At 39.5% G+C, this 12,998-nt stretch overlaps 1 protein-coding gene across 3 annotated transcripts in view; it reads right to left on the bottom strand.

Moving 5' to 3' along the window:
• The window catches only part of kcnh8 (potassium voltage-gated channel, subfamily H (eag-related), member 8), a 51,792-nt gene that overhangs the window by 24,916 nt on the left and 13,878 nt on the right, over nucleotides 1-12,998 (bottom strand). For all 3 annotated transcript variants that reach the window (XM_020614271.1, XM_020614272.1, XM_020614270.1), the window contains exons 2-6: nucleotides 9,706-9,939; nucleotides 6,295-6,426; nucleotides 3,959-4,086; nucleotides 3,297-3,534; nucleotides 2,951-3,108 (exon numbers count right to left, since the gene is read on the bottom strand). In XM_020614271.1, coding sequence (XP_020469927.1) covers nucleotides 2,951-3,108; nucleotides 3,297-3,534; nucleotides 3,959-4,086; nucleotides 6,295-6,426; nucleotides 9,706-9,939 — 890 coding nt within the window. The remainder of the gene's footprint in view (nucleotides 1-2,950; nucleotides 3,109-3,296; nucleotides 3,535-3,958; nucleotides 4,087-6,294; nucleotides 6,427-9,705; nucleotides 9,940-12,998) is intronic.

Consider the following 12,998-nt stretch of genomic DNA (forward strand, 5'->3'; position numbering starts at 1 on the left):
CTCACAACCCTTCAAAGGGCTGTTTGAGAGTTAATCTTGGTTTTAGGGTTCATCTTAAAACAATGTTTCGGCTGGGGTTAGGCATTTAGTTATAATGGTTAAAGTTAGATTGAGGGACTAGTGAATGTGTTATAACGCTGAGTAACGTCACACAGATAGCTGGACAAATGTGTGTGTGAGTGAGTGAGACAGACTAGATAGAAGTACATAATCAACATGCTTTTCAGAAGCTGTGTGAGGAGATGTGTGTAGAGTCCTTATCGGAGCTGTTCCTGCATGTGTTTCCAATATGTTTTATGGCAGTTTTTGCCAAATCTTGCTGAGAGAAATAGAGAACTGGTGCAGCATAAGGGGCAATGAAGCCTCCTACCAACCCCAGGGAAGAAGCTCCAACTCCTCTCCAACATCCATCACCACCTTGGATCACACCTATGGAGAGTGCAGACTGTGCCACATCTAACTCTCCTCCAGCGGCATGAGCAGTAAGCAATTTGATATACTTGACAATGCATATACACCTCCTGCCACTTTCTCCTTCAGCCTTTCCCTCTTCCACTTCCCTCTCACTCCTGCCATTCACATTTTCATTTTCTCCGCTCATTAGATGTGAAATTTATATTTATCTACCTGACTGCTTACTTTTCTTCTGCTTTTAAAGGCAGTATTTGTGCCCATGGGACAATAACTTTACAAAAATGTTCATTATTTCTTCCCGTCCCGCCACTCCTTTAGTTCTACAAGCCAATCACAGTGGTGTGAGTGGTCATGTTTATTAATGCATCAGCACTGGCTCAATTAGCACAAACAGCACTGTTCTCTAATATGAAACTATGCCTCCAGGCCAAGGAGATGTATTCATATGAGTTTTAATAATAACTGTAGCAATAAAGTAAAAAAAAGTTAAGTAACAAATTAAGATAAATGTTCATATCAACTTCTTCAAAATATGAAAGAGACCAGCTAGTTTAGTTTAGCACAATCTATATTTTAGAAGTGAATAAGAAGTGCAGTGAATGTCAGTAACAATATATACAGTAGATGGAGCTGAAGTAGTTTTTCAGCACTATACAGTATTTTTGTTGTTCTGTGTTGCTTCTGAACAATAGCTTTAGTATCTTAAAATAGCCTTGACAGAAAACAAAGCCACAATTCATGTTTAGTGACTTTTGTTTCCTTTTGAACAATAACCATTTTTCCTCCAAGGGAAAGCCTTTCACCCATTTTGGTGGGACCTTTTAAAATGCACAGCAGTTTAAACACAAAAATGAAGTAACCTGAGAATCAGTTACTGTAATAGTCAAGTATCGAGGGGATGATCATGAAGGAAGCAAAGAAGATATAAGTATGTCACAACAACACAACAACAATTAAAAAAAGTAAAGAAAGTAAAAGAAGTGCAGTTTATGTAATAAACTATCAAGAAATACAAGAAAAAAAATATCAAAGGAAAATGGGAGCACTTGTTTTCTCTTTAGGTGCATCCATGTAACATCTGTCCAGGGACTACAGAAGAGAAATAGCCTTTTACAGCAATGATTTTTAAGGGAACATTGTCCCTTAAATAAACTACTTGAATGACATAGTCTAGAACAAGCCAAAAAAGCAAAAACGATGAAGATACAACAAAAAGGAAAAAAAAGAAAAGAGAGCACCAGACACAGATACTGCTGAGGCCCCTTGGCTAATTTTGGCGAAAGACAGCTTCTCAATGAGGACATCGGCCTGAATGTTTGCTCCTTAGAGGAGACATCACGTAGAAGCTCAGCAATTACCGACCACTGCTGCTCTCCCTGCGGCAGTGGAGGAACTTATGGCCCAGTAGCCCTACTACACCAGAATCACAACCTACTGGGAGTGCCTGGTATTTCCATTAATAGAATCTGGATCCAACCAGGCATCTTTGCCTGGAGCAGCCTGTCACAGTGGTTGCCCTTCTCCTACACCTCCCCTTCATAAAACATAAGACATCTATACTCACACTTTGTTTCATAGCATGTTTATTGCCCACTCCCCTAACTCTTTCTCTTTTATAACTACTCGTTCTACTTGGTTTTCTCCTCTTCATTAAATGTCTTTCTTTCCACAGCTTTCTTTTCAAAAGTTCTTCTTTTATACTGGTTTTATTTGTCATCATACTTTCCTTTGATTCTTCTGCCTCTATGTATTTTCTACAGTCCACTTAAATGGGGCCTCACAAGTTAGATTTTTCTTGTTCTGCACAATTTTTCTTTAATACTCAGGGCTAATTTATTTTACATCTTTGATAACACTTGTGCCTATGTAACATAAGATGTTTGTGTGGATCTATTCACAACTGTATACTGGAATTTTTTAGAAGCTAGAACTTAAAAAGCGACCAAAACCTCACTAACGCTTCCACTGGGTGATATCATTCAGTCAGAGACAACAGAAGCTGGTCCACCTAATTGCCCCAGATCTTTGTTTCTTTCTCCAATCAGCTATTATTAAGGACTCAAGCAGAACAGAAAAATGTTCTAATGATACTGGGCCGCTTGTTTTCTCAGAACTTGTACAGTCTGTGAAATCAACGAGACACTGGAAACACAACATGTGATCTGTTCTTATGAAATGTCAAGGGTGGAAGACAGGTTGTACTTTATAATTCACCACTGTGTTGACAGGATTAAAGACTAGGTCTGATACTGGGCAGTTCATCAGTCATAGATATTCAAATTAATGATCTATTAGCTTATGTATGCCCTTATAGGTTCTTTCTTTCCTTCTCCTTTTTCTCCTGCTTCATGTTAATTTTCTGTATTTTTTTTATCTTTTCAGGGAAATGTATTGAACACAGAATATTGTTTGAACCTATTGCTTTATTTTGATTGTTAGAATCTGTAGTTTATATTAGAGATTTCCTGGAGGTCAATAGCATGGGTAACACACAAAAACTAACAATTTACAATGCAACAAGCCAAGGACTACTCACCACACTGACTTTGAAGGCATAGAGTAGGTCAAAGGGTAAAGCGGCCACTAGATCGATAATGAACCACGTGGTCAGGTAGTGGAAGCAAATCTGTCGAGCGTCAAAGATCACCTGGCCCGACTTGCTGACATAAGATGTGCGAAAATTGAAAACAATGTCTGACAGGGAAATAGAAAGACAAACACAAAAACCATTGGAAGTTTTGTCATTGTAAATGCTGCAGCTATGTCTGAAGAGTTTGTTCTCATGTACAGGAAATTTTACTTTATTTTGATGTATTTATTTTTGCTTTGTCATTCAGTAAAGATCCTAATAACATTCAACTCCCACCAGTTGCACAGCTAACCTATGATGAAAAGTATTTCCACTGCGATGTCGCTAACAGTCGTGCTGCGGGTCAGGTCATCATCATCCCCGATGAAACACACGTTGTAGGGCACCGTCACAGCAACATAGAACGTGGCAAGCAGAATCAACCAATCCCAACCAGCCTTGAATGTGCTATAGTGAAGTAAGATGAATTTGGACTTCTTGGCATCTGCTACCTTATACTCGGGCAGAGCAGGTGGATCCCCAAACACGTTCTGGACAGGATAAGATGAGAGAACTGAAACAGTAGCAACATCCTGTTACATCCACCTTGTTTTGACAATCCATCCTACAACAGAGTCTTACAACAAAATGCAGAGAAGAAATTCTACACTGACGCAAGGCTAAACCAGGATAAGGCCAGCACACAAAAAACTGAGTAAAAGCAGACACCAGCTTGCATTTATGTGCTGTCAAAAAAAAGTCCCAATTAATGCACTGTTATTAAACAAGAAAGAAAGTTCTGTCATTTTCAAACACAGCATAAAAGTGGTGAAACAGTTTTTCTGTGATTAGTTGGCTGCTTAAGTAGTTGAGTTGTATTTAATTACATTTATATGACATGCAATTTAATACGGTGCTGGACCCAGTTAACTGTTCAGTACATCCAACCCTGTTGTTTGAGGCGCTGGATGATACCTTGTTAAGTTTAATCTTGCTCTTCTCTCTGCTGTGGAGGTGACCAGAGATGTGATAGAGAACTGTACTGCTCCGCAGACGCGTTGAGCTAAAGGGAGAGCCTGCTTTCACCCTGCTGCGCCATCGCTCTGTAAACACACACGCACACACATACACAGACACACGTTACTGTAGTACACATCCTCCTACAATACTCTACCCCCCAATGTTAACTCCTGATGATTGAATCAGTCATTATGCTTGATGAGATACACAATATTCTGTCCTGAATAGGAAACATGAATGTGCAAGAGGAAGAATGTGTAATTTCTGAGCAAACTGCACCATTTATGACTTATGCTTTTGTAAATGTCAAATATTTGTTACTTGTTTTGATTTACATTATGCAGACATAATGATGTCTTTCTGTGTAAACACTATCTCCAGCAAAACAGAACAATTTTCAGCTCTGAAAAGTCACTGCTGGGGCCTAGAGTCACTTAAGTACAGTATGGTAGATTTGTTATTGTAGATTGCTTTGGGGTTTGGTTTGTGTGTGTGCTTGCAGGTGCACTTGTGTATGAGTTTGTTCCAAGTGTGTTGTAGTAGATAAAGAAGGTAATGCAGGAATCATTTCCTCAGACAGAGGAGTTGGGTAATGGGAGAAGTCATTTTATTGCTGCTGGGTTCTGAGCCCCTTTCTCACTGTTGTGAACCCACAGGAAAGGAGAAAGGCCAGATTGGCTAGTGGAGAGATAACAGCAATAACAAAGTTGGAGAATAGAAGTGATAACTGTTTCTGAGGGTCTTTTGGAACTTTGGAAATTGTGTGTGTTCTCCGGGGGTGTGTTGGGAGTGTGTGGATGGACCCCAGATAAGGCGAACAGACAGGATCCATCCATAACATGATGCAGCCTTTGGGGACACAACACGGCAGGAACACAGACACAGAGACATGCCTATATTTAGATCTACAGTAATGAATTTCACTCCACTATATAGCCAGTCATGTGGTGGTAGAGGGGGAGTATAAGTGGGGAGGGAAACAGCATGTAGGGCAGGCAGGGGAGGTGGGAATGAATAGATACTGTAACCAGCTGGAACAGATGAGAACTAGAGGTGATGGAGAGAGAGAGACAAGGAAAGAGCAGACACCAGAAGGCTACAAAGAAGTGAGATTTTACTGAAGGTGAACATTCATGACAGATAAGGAAAAAAAAAGAGGAAGTGAGGAGAAGAGAAAACGTGTGAGGAGAAGAGACTGTTGGTGCCAGAGACTGGGTTTCCCTCCTTTCACACAGTGTTTGGTCAGTGTGGAGGACAGAGGGGTAAATGGATCACATCCAAGGTGTCAAAAACAAGCCCACCCCTGCTACTTCTGCAATGACAACAGCACCAAAATGCAAATGTCGTCTGAGACTTACCAGGCATATTCTCATTTAAACAAGCTTGTCAGACCCAAACCCATTATAGTGAGGTGTTCATCTCTGTCTCAAGGTATGCTGCATCAGCATCTTTCTTTTCATTATGTGGACAAAAATAACTTTGCTTTCTGCTTCCTGTTCTCCCTTATTTGCAGTGATGAGAATAATTAGGCAAATCCAGGGGAGGCAGGCCTGAGATGAGAAAGGGCAGTGTTGTCTTCACAGACACACATACAGTAGTTCTCTGTCTCACACACACACACACACATTGACTGTATATTCTGCTTTATAGGTTGCTTTTGGCTTTAGCTTAACTGTTGCCCTTGAGGTTATTCTTTGAGGGCATTGATTTTGACAGAGGAAATTTGTAACTTTGCTTCCTTGTATTTAAAATGATTAATATAATTGACTACTTGAAGGGCAACGATAAAGTTCTAACAGATCTATATCAGTCATTGTTTCAAGTGTTTCTGTTGGCTAAACCTAACCCCCAGTTTATACATATGTTTTGCACTTTGCAGCCATTTGGTTACAACTTGTATAGAGTATAAAAATGTTGTCCTACTTCTAACCCGGATAGAAATGATGTTTTCTGTTTGTGTTGGCTTTAAAAGAACTACAACTCTATTCTACTGAGCATGGATATCAACCTAACTACTGGCTTGAAGTGAGATGTAAAAACAACTTAAAGGACAAATGAAGTAATGGTATATTATTCTCATCAACAATTTGTTTCAAAAAACTTATACTCACCTTCTACACATGACAGTCACACAGGTTTAGTGTTATAATGTAAGTTTAGGACTTGTTTTATTTACCATGTTACAGTCTTAACAGAGTCTAAATGCTAAACAAATAGCTTGTTATAATAACTGTATATTTCCCTTTCTTGTCTGTGAATGATTACAGTTCAAAATGAATACACAAACTAACCTTCCTTCTTGTCCTCTGGGATGGCTTTGGCTTTGGTGTCAGTGATGTCCTTAAATGAAGCAAGAAAGAGCACCACATCTCCCTTTTCATTCTTAATTGGTACAATGTCCAGCAGGCACCAGAACAGGACTGCTGAAAGGGGGAAACACTCTTATTAACACTGTTAAACACTATATTTGAATACACTCAAAATGGATTTACAATTTGTGTGTATACCCATGTGTATATATGGGCATAGAGCAACAGTTCCACAGATTCCCGGGCTTATTAGAAAGCAGATCTAAGCCTATCACTCTGGAAGTCCCTCGGGAGAAGCAGAGCCTTTAAATAGACCCAGTCCCTGTGCCTCAGGCACTGCAGGAGATGAACCTATCTCTGAGGTGCCATCTCCTGCTAAATAGATTACTGTTCAGAGGAACTGTGGATCAGCAGCTGTGAGCATTCTGCACCAGCTTTAGTGTGTGTAAGTTCATTATTGTATTTAATAAATTTGATTTATCAAAAAGCTGTAAAAAGAGAGATTTAGAAACAACCCAAGTATAAAATTATTCTGATCGTTGATGTACCACAGTTTTTTCAGGTGAAGATAAAGCTGCTATAATCAGTATTTCTACATTAACAATAGAACTAATGACTGTTTGTGTAAAGCTATTGCTTGCAGTGTTATGCCCACAGATAATTAACACCAAACTCTGAGTTCCCTCTGCTTTAAGGAATATTTTAGAACATGCAATGAGATGTACCAAGGAGGGCATTGTACAGGGGATCAATCTTTTCAGTCTGGGTAAAAGCATGGCCTCTCCTTAAGCACCAGCTTTGAGATTTTTAAAGGAACTTCAGGGACTGTACGAATACCAGTTACATTGAGTATCTCGGGATGTTTAATATTGGTGGTGTTAATTTTATTGCTGTCAATTAATCTCATCAAATTCAGTCTAATCCACATCATGCTGTGGCACACAAATGGCAGTGACCCCAGGAAACTGTATTAATGAAATGTAGGGGCATCGCTCACGTTTTCAACTTCTCTGAGATTATGTTTCACTGTCATTCTTTTCTATTCAGTGAGAAATGAACTGCTGATTAAGTGGGATTTTCCACGGAATTCCCTCATATCACTCCCACTCACTAGATCTTTCTTGCTATGGTGATGACTCAGTCACACTATTTTTGCCTGTGTGTGTGTGATGAATATTTGCATGCCTGCGAAACAAGGCAGCACAATCAAGCACATAGTGAGAGTAAAAGCGCTTCTGATTACGGACATGCAGCTCTCTCTTTTCTCAGGCACACAGATGGAGGACAAACTGAGTCAATCAGCTACGTTTGCTTTCAAGACTCTGCTGTGACAGACAGATCAGGAAGGATGAGCCAACAGAAAAAGGCTGAGGCAGGGAGAGTGAGACAAGCATGGGAGAGAAACTGGAACACACAATTATATGAGAAAATAAAATGGTTTCACAATGGGGGGGGTGACAGAAAACATGACCAAACGAGTAACAGAGTGACGTAGACAGACACATTTTTTGATGTGATTAGGAGAAACCTGTCTCTATACAAACTTCGCTGAGCTACCCACTAAGTCTCCTTTATAAATTATTCAAATAAACAATACAGAAATGGCACTGGCACATAATATCACACCTGTATAAGTTATTTTAAAAGACCATACAGGGTCATAACCAGCCATTACAGCTGTTGTCAAAACAATATCACCACAAGTTGTATTTAATAGCTGTTCTGGAGTGTTTATCGAATGATGCTGTTTGCTCACACACTTCCAGACAACTTAATCTCTGCTCACATCTCAGTCTGTGACATGGAGTTCACAAAGATCTCTTGTTGTGCCCACTGATGGCTGCTTCCTTGTTTATAAAAACCAAGTGACCAATCAGAGATTAATAGGGTTGTTAGCTACATTATGAGAACACAAAGGGCATCAAGCATGAACAAGACAGAGACAACTCTTTCTTCAGCTCATATGTCCTTTTGATCAATATAAAATATCTTAATTTAATTGCTCTTAGCAACCACTCTCAGTGTCAGCTGAAAATTATGTCTGCTTAAATTACTAACGTTTGATTATGAGGCAGCAAGTATGGCTAGTGGTTATGGAATTTAAAATGTTTAAATTTCCATCTTTTTGAACACCTAAAAGACTTCCTGTCCATGTTGGATCAAAAGCTGAGACTGAATGGTCAAAAGGTCAAGAGTTGCCTTTTGTGTGATCTGGAAAAAAAATAGCTGTAGAATAGCTTTTAAATAGAACTAGTACTGACACTATTTCATCAATGTTTCCAAGGTCTGAAATCAGTAATCCCAGTTTCTTACCTAGCATGGCACAAGAAGCCTTTTTAAATGGTTGGAAAACTGGATATTTGAACAGCTGCATTTCTATGACCACTGGCAAAACTATTTACTGAGGAAGATTATATAATACCATCAAAAGCTCCAGAAGTGCTATTAGAAACAGCTTGTGATGAAACTGTTTTTTTAATGTTTCCAAAGTCAAGAATAAACTTTTAATCCCAGCCTTTTACATTTATGTTATTTCATTTCTTTTTTTGTGCGAAAGAACAACTGCACATCAAACACAAATGCACTCACACTTATTTAAAATAATATTCTCTACAATCTTGTAGATGGTTTTTAGATTCACATGACTGAAACTATTGCAAAACACAAGAATATGAAGTATAAAAGTAAAATAAATAAATAAATAAATACCCATGCCGCGACACATGTCTCCATCCCACATCACAGCAAGCATGGATCCACTGATGCCTAGATGTGCTCATTATTTTTGACTCCATTTTGTTCACTGGCCAGCTGGCTAATCAGCAAGACACACACTAAAACAGCCACATCACAGCCACTGCAGCTTTTGGGCTTAGTGTAACAGGAGGAAACAGGGTAAAGGAGTCACTAGCTGACAGCTATTATACTTTAACGGGTCTCAGTGTTAAATAACAACTGGGGAACGTTTGTGAATAATTGCTGTTTAATTACTTTTTAATGAGAATGAGCCAATAAAAATGTTATGCATGCATTTTTCCAACCATTACGTCATCTATCCATTGGTCTATCTATGCCAATTTAAATAGACCTTTGACAGAAATAGCCACAGAGAGCTGCTATCCATTGATAGAAATATACAGACCAAGTCCCATGTCACTCTGTCTGTGCACTCTCTAATGGCCTTCTGCTTGCCCTGGTGTCAACATGTAATTGGTAAATGGTAGAGGAAAGCACAGAATCTCTTTTTATATAGTAATGTGACTGGGCAGGAACACAAAAGAGCAGCAAAATTAACTGATAAATGAAGGGAACAAAGATGACAGCAACTAAACCAACAACTCAGATACAACTAAAACATAACACCGTCTGTCCTGCTAACTTCGCAAGCCTCACCTGTCTTTTTGTAGAACATAATCTCATCCTTAAACTCCTTGCGCTCCTCCAAGGCATCATCAATGCTGAGTATGATGCTTTCACTTGTCTCAGGCCCATACAAGAACTTACAGGCACAGCTCTTCTGCATGACCTCCGCCCGGGAGAAGCCCGTGAGCTCACAGAAGCCATCTGAGCAGTAGACGATAGGGAAGCCTTTGGACACCTGAGCATTGGCCAGGATGAAATTGCTGTCTGCAGGAGAAGCAGGAGGGAGAGGTAAGGAGGAGAACAGTGAGCTGAGGTGATGATATTATCCTTGAAAGGAAGATAAAAGGAGATTAAAACCAGTATTTTTCCTGCTCACACATACTTAGAGACAAACTTGTGGATGTCTTTTTGATCTCCCTGCATACAGTTAAGAAAATAATGAGCAATGAGTTTAGTCTAGGCTCAGTGAAGTCCCAGCTTCTCACAAATGAATGGAAATACACTGTTAAACCTTCCCAAAGGCTGTTTAACATACCATCTTGAATGTGGTGACATTAAAAAAATCCAAATTGTTTTTTTTTCACTTTAGGCAAGTAGGAAAACTCCCCACAGACTAAACTAACATCTTAAACTATTCATAATATTGCTCCATCAAGAATTCCTGGAGGTCCCAATACCATTCCCAACTAAGCTGTCTTGCTAAACAAAGTATAAATGGCATTAATTATCAGTAGTCACACTCACTAACATGATTTTTTCTAACTTACTTTTAAAGCTTGAATCCTGCTTTAGCAGATTTTTTGGCCATTTGTCAGCAGCAAAACAAGCTGTGAACACAACACTGGCCCTAGTTGATTCATTCCATTTTAACTAACAGCTGTGAATTTTCACATCCAGCAGACATGAAGCAACATTAGCATTTATCTGGAGTTGTGTTTCTGTTAAATATTCACTCTCTTTTACTGTAGCTCAATTGCGTCTCCACTAAGTCCTGAGGAAACTATGTGTCTCTTCATTTGCTAAATCCTCTACTGTGTTTTCTGCTGACAAGACTGATGAACCAAAGCAAGCTGTGGGCTGCACAACCAAAACAATGAGCTGAAAGATGCTAAAGTGTTCCATAAAGCTGAAAGAAAGAACAGAGTTGAGTGATAATTCTCTGTGTGCCACTATGAGAGACATCTTTCACATTTGACTTAGCCATTTTGGCAATTTCTATTATAAATATCGATACGAGCAGCTTTAATTTTTTTCAGCAACACATACACTAGACATTATGAACACAGTCAAGTGAAAGTGCACCCAGCTCATCTTGAACACTGCACACTCTGCTTGTGACTCCACTGTTTTAACCTTTCCACTCCCACTGCCCACCTTTAAAAATTCACATAATAAAAATAGAAGCAAATTCATCTGGTCAAGGAGTACACTGAATCGCTGCACACTAGCCACCAGGGATCTAATGTGACTTTTAACACATGGATACAAAAGATGATGGGCAGAAGAAGGCTTGTGTGGGCTGCAACATGAAGGTCATGTACCTCAGTATGTGACTGATGTATCTGCATGCTGAAGAGTAATGGGATCCTTCTCTTGAAACTCATTCCCTAGTGTCAAGAAACTGACCTTGAATTTGTAATACTTTTAGTGGGAGTTACAGTAAAGAGAGTTTATGTGTTAAGGAGGAAAAGAAAAGAGGGAGAGAAAAAGCAGGAGTGGATGATCAGTGGGGAAGGTGTTAGAGTGATGAAAAAGAAAAAAGAATCACACTACAGTGCTGAAATCTATCACAGTTAATCAGCCTATTTGTGTCTAGCTCGAAATATCCAGTTGAAGTGGACTGGCTGTTTATGAATGCATGTATTATAGCACACAAACACACATGTCTATCCACACAAACAAACACTCACAGTGCCAGTGTTATCCAGAATGATGCTGAGCTGTGCTGATAGACAGCTAATGTTTACAGTACAATGCCCATTATACAAGAGAGTGGACAACTGTGATTTGACAAATTTTAGATGTGTGTGTGCACTGCTGTAATTTGATAAACAGTTAGACCTGTCTAAACTAGACCATCTGTAATGCAATTCTCAAACTACACAAACACACACCCACTTACACCGATCCGCCATAACATTATGGCCACTGGCTGGTGGTAATTATCTCATTACAGTGGCACCTGTCAGTGTGTGGGGTAGATTAGGCAGCTAGTGAACATTCACTCCTTGATGCTGATGTGCTGAAGGCAGGAAAAACAGGCAAGCGTAAGGATCTGAGTGACTTTGACAAGGGCCAAACTGTGATGGTGAGATGACTGGGTCAGAGTATCTCCCACTCTGCAGGTCTTGGTGGGTGTTGTTGGTCTGCAGTGGTTAGTACCTACCAACAGTGTCTAAGGAAGGACAAATGGTGAACTGGAGACAGGGTCATGGATGCCCATGGCTCACTGATGATGAGGTTGACCTACTGTAGATTAAACTTTTAAAATTCATTCACCCTTTTCAAAAGATTCCATTTTGTTTGAATCTTTGTTAAAATGGTTGAAACTGAGAAACACTGTACATTGGTACAAGAGAAACATTCAGTGGCTATAGAGGTGATATCATACCTAGAGGAAGCTGTTGAATTTGTCTAACAAATTATCTCTAACTTGCTCTCATCACCACAGTTTTCACTCCTTTCACATGTTTTTCACTGAATGGTCAACACATCTGTGCTCTTCCTGGCAGCAGACCTGTGGAAATAAATGGATTCACAGAAGATGCACAGTGGGATGCAGAGTGACACGAGTGCCAACCAACTGTTGCACAGGTACACTCCTGTGTACACGGTGTTAGACAAGTGGTCATACTTCTCTTTTTAACCAGGTAAAAAACCCATTGAGATCACAATCTCTTTTACAATGGTGACCTGGCCAAGAGGTCAACAACACATGTCGTCAATACATAAGTTTCAATACAAATCAAAAACATTAAACACTTAAACAATCAAAACCATAAATACAATAATCAACAATACAACCAATTTAAAAACACCTACACTGACCAATAGAGTCCTGTTGCCTAAGAGCCATAAGGGAATAAAAAGCTTTAACTGAGCATAATTCAGTAAGTTTAAAATCTGCTTGGAAACTATTCCACAAAGAGGGAGCAGCAAATCCAAAAGCCCGTTTCCCTTTTTCGGTCCAAACTCTCGGCACCATGAGCTGATACTTATCACAAGACCGTAAGGCATATTTGGTATCTGATCTACGTAAAAGAGAGCATAAGTATGCCGGAGCTAGGCCTACCAAAGCCTTGTACACTAGCACCATCCAATGA

Source organism: Monopterus albus, unplaced genomic scaffold (assembly GCF_001952655.1).
Source record: "Monopterus albus unplaced genomic scaffold, M_albus_1.0 scaffold143.1, whole genome shotgun sequence".
NCBI lineage: Eukaryota > Metazoa > Chordata > Actinopteri > Synbranchiformes > Synbranchidae > Monopterus > Monopterus albus.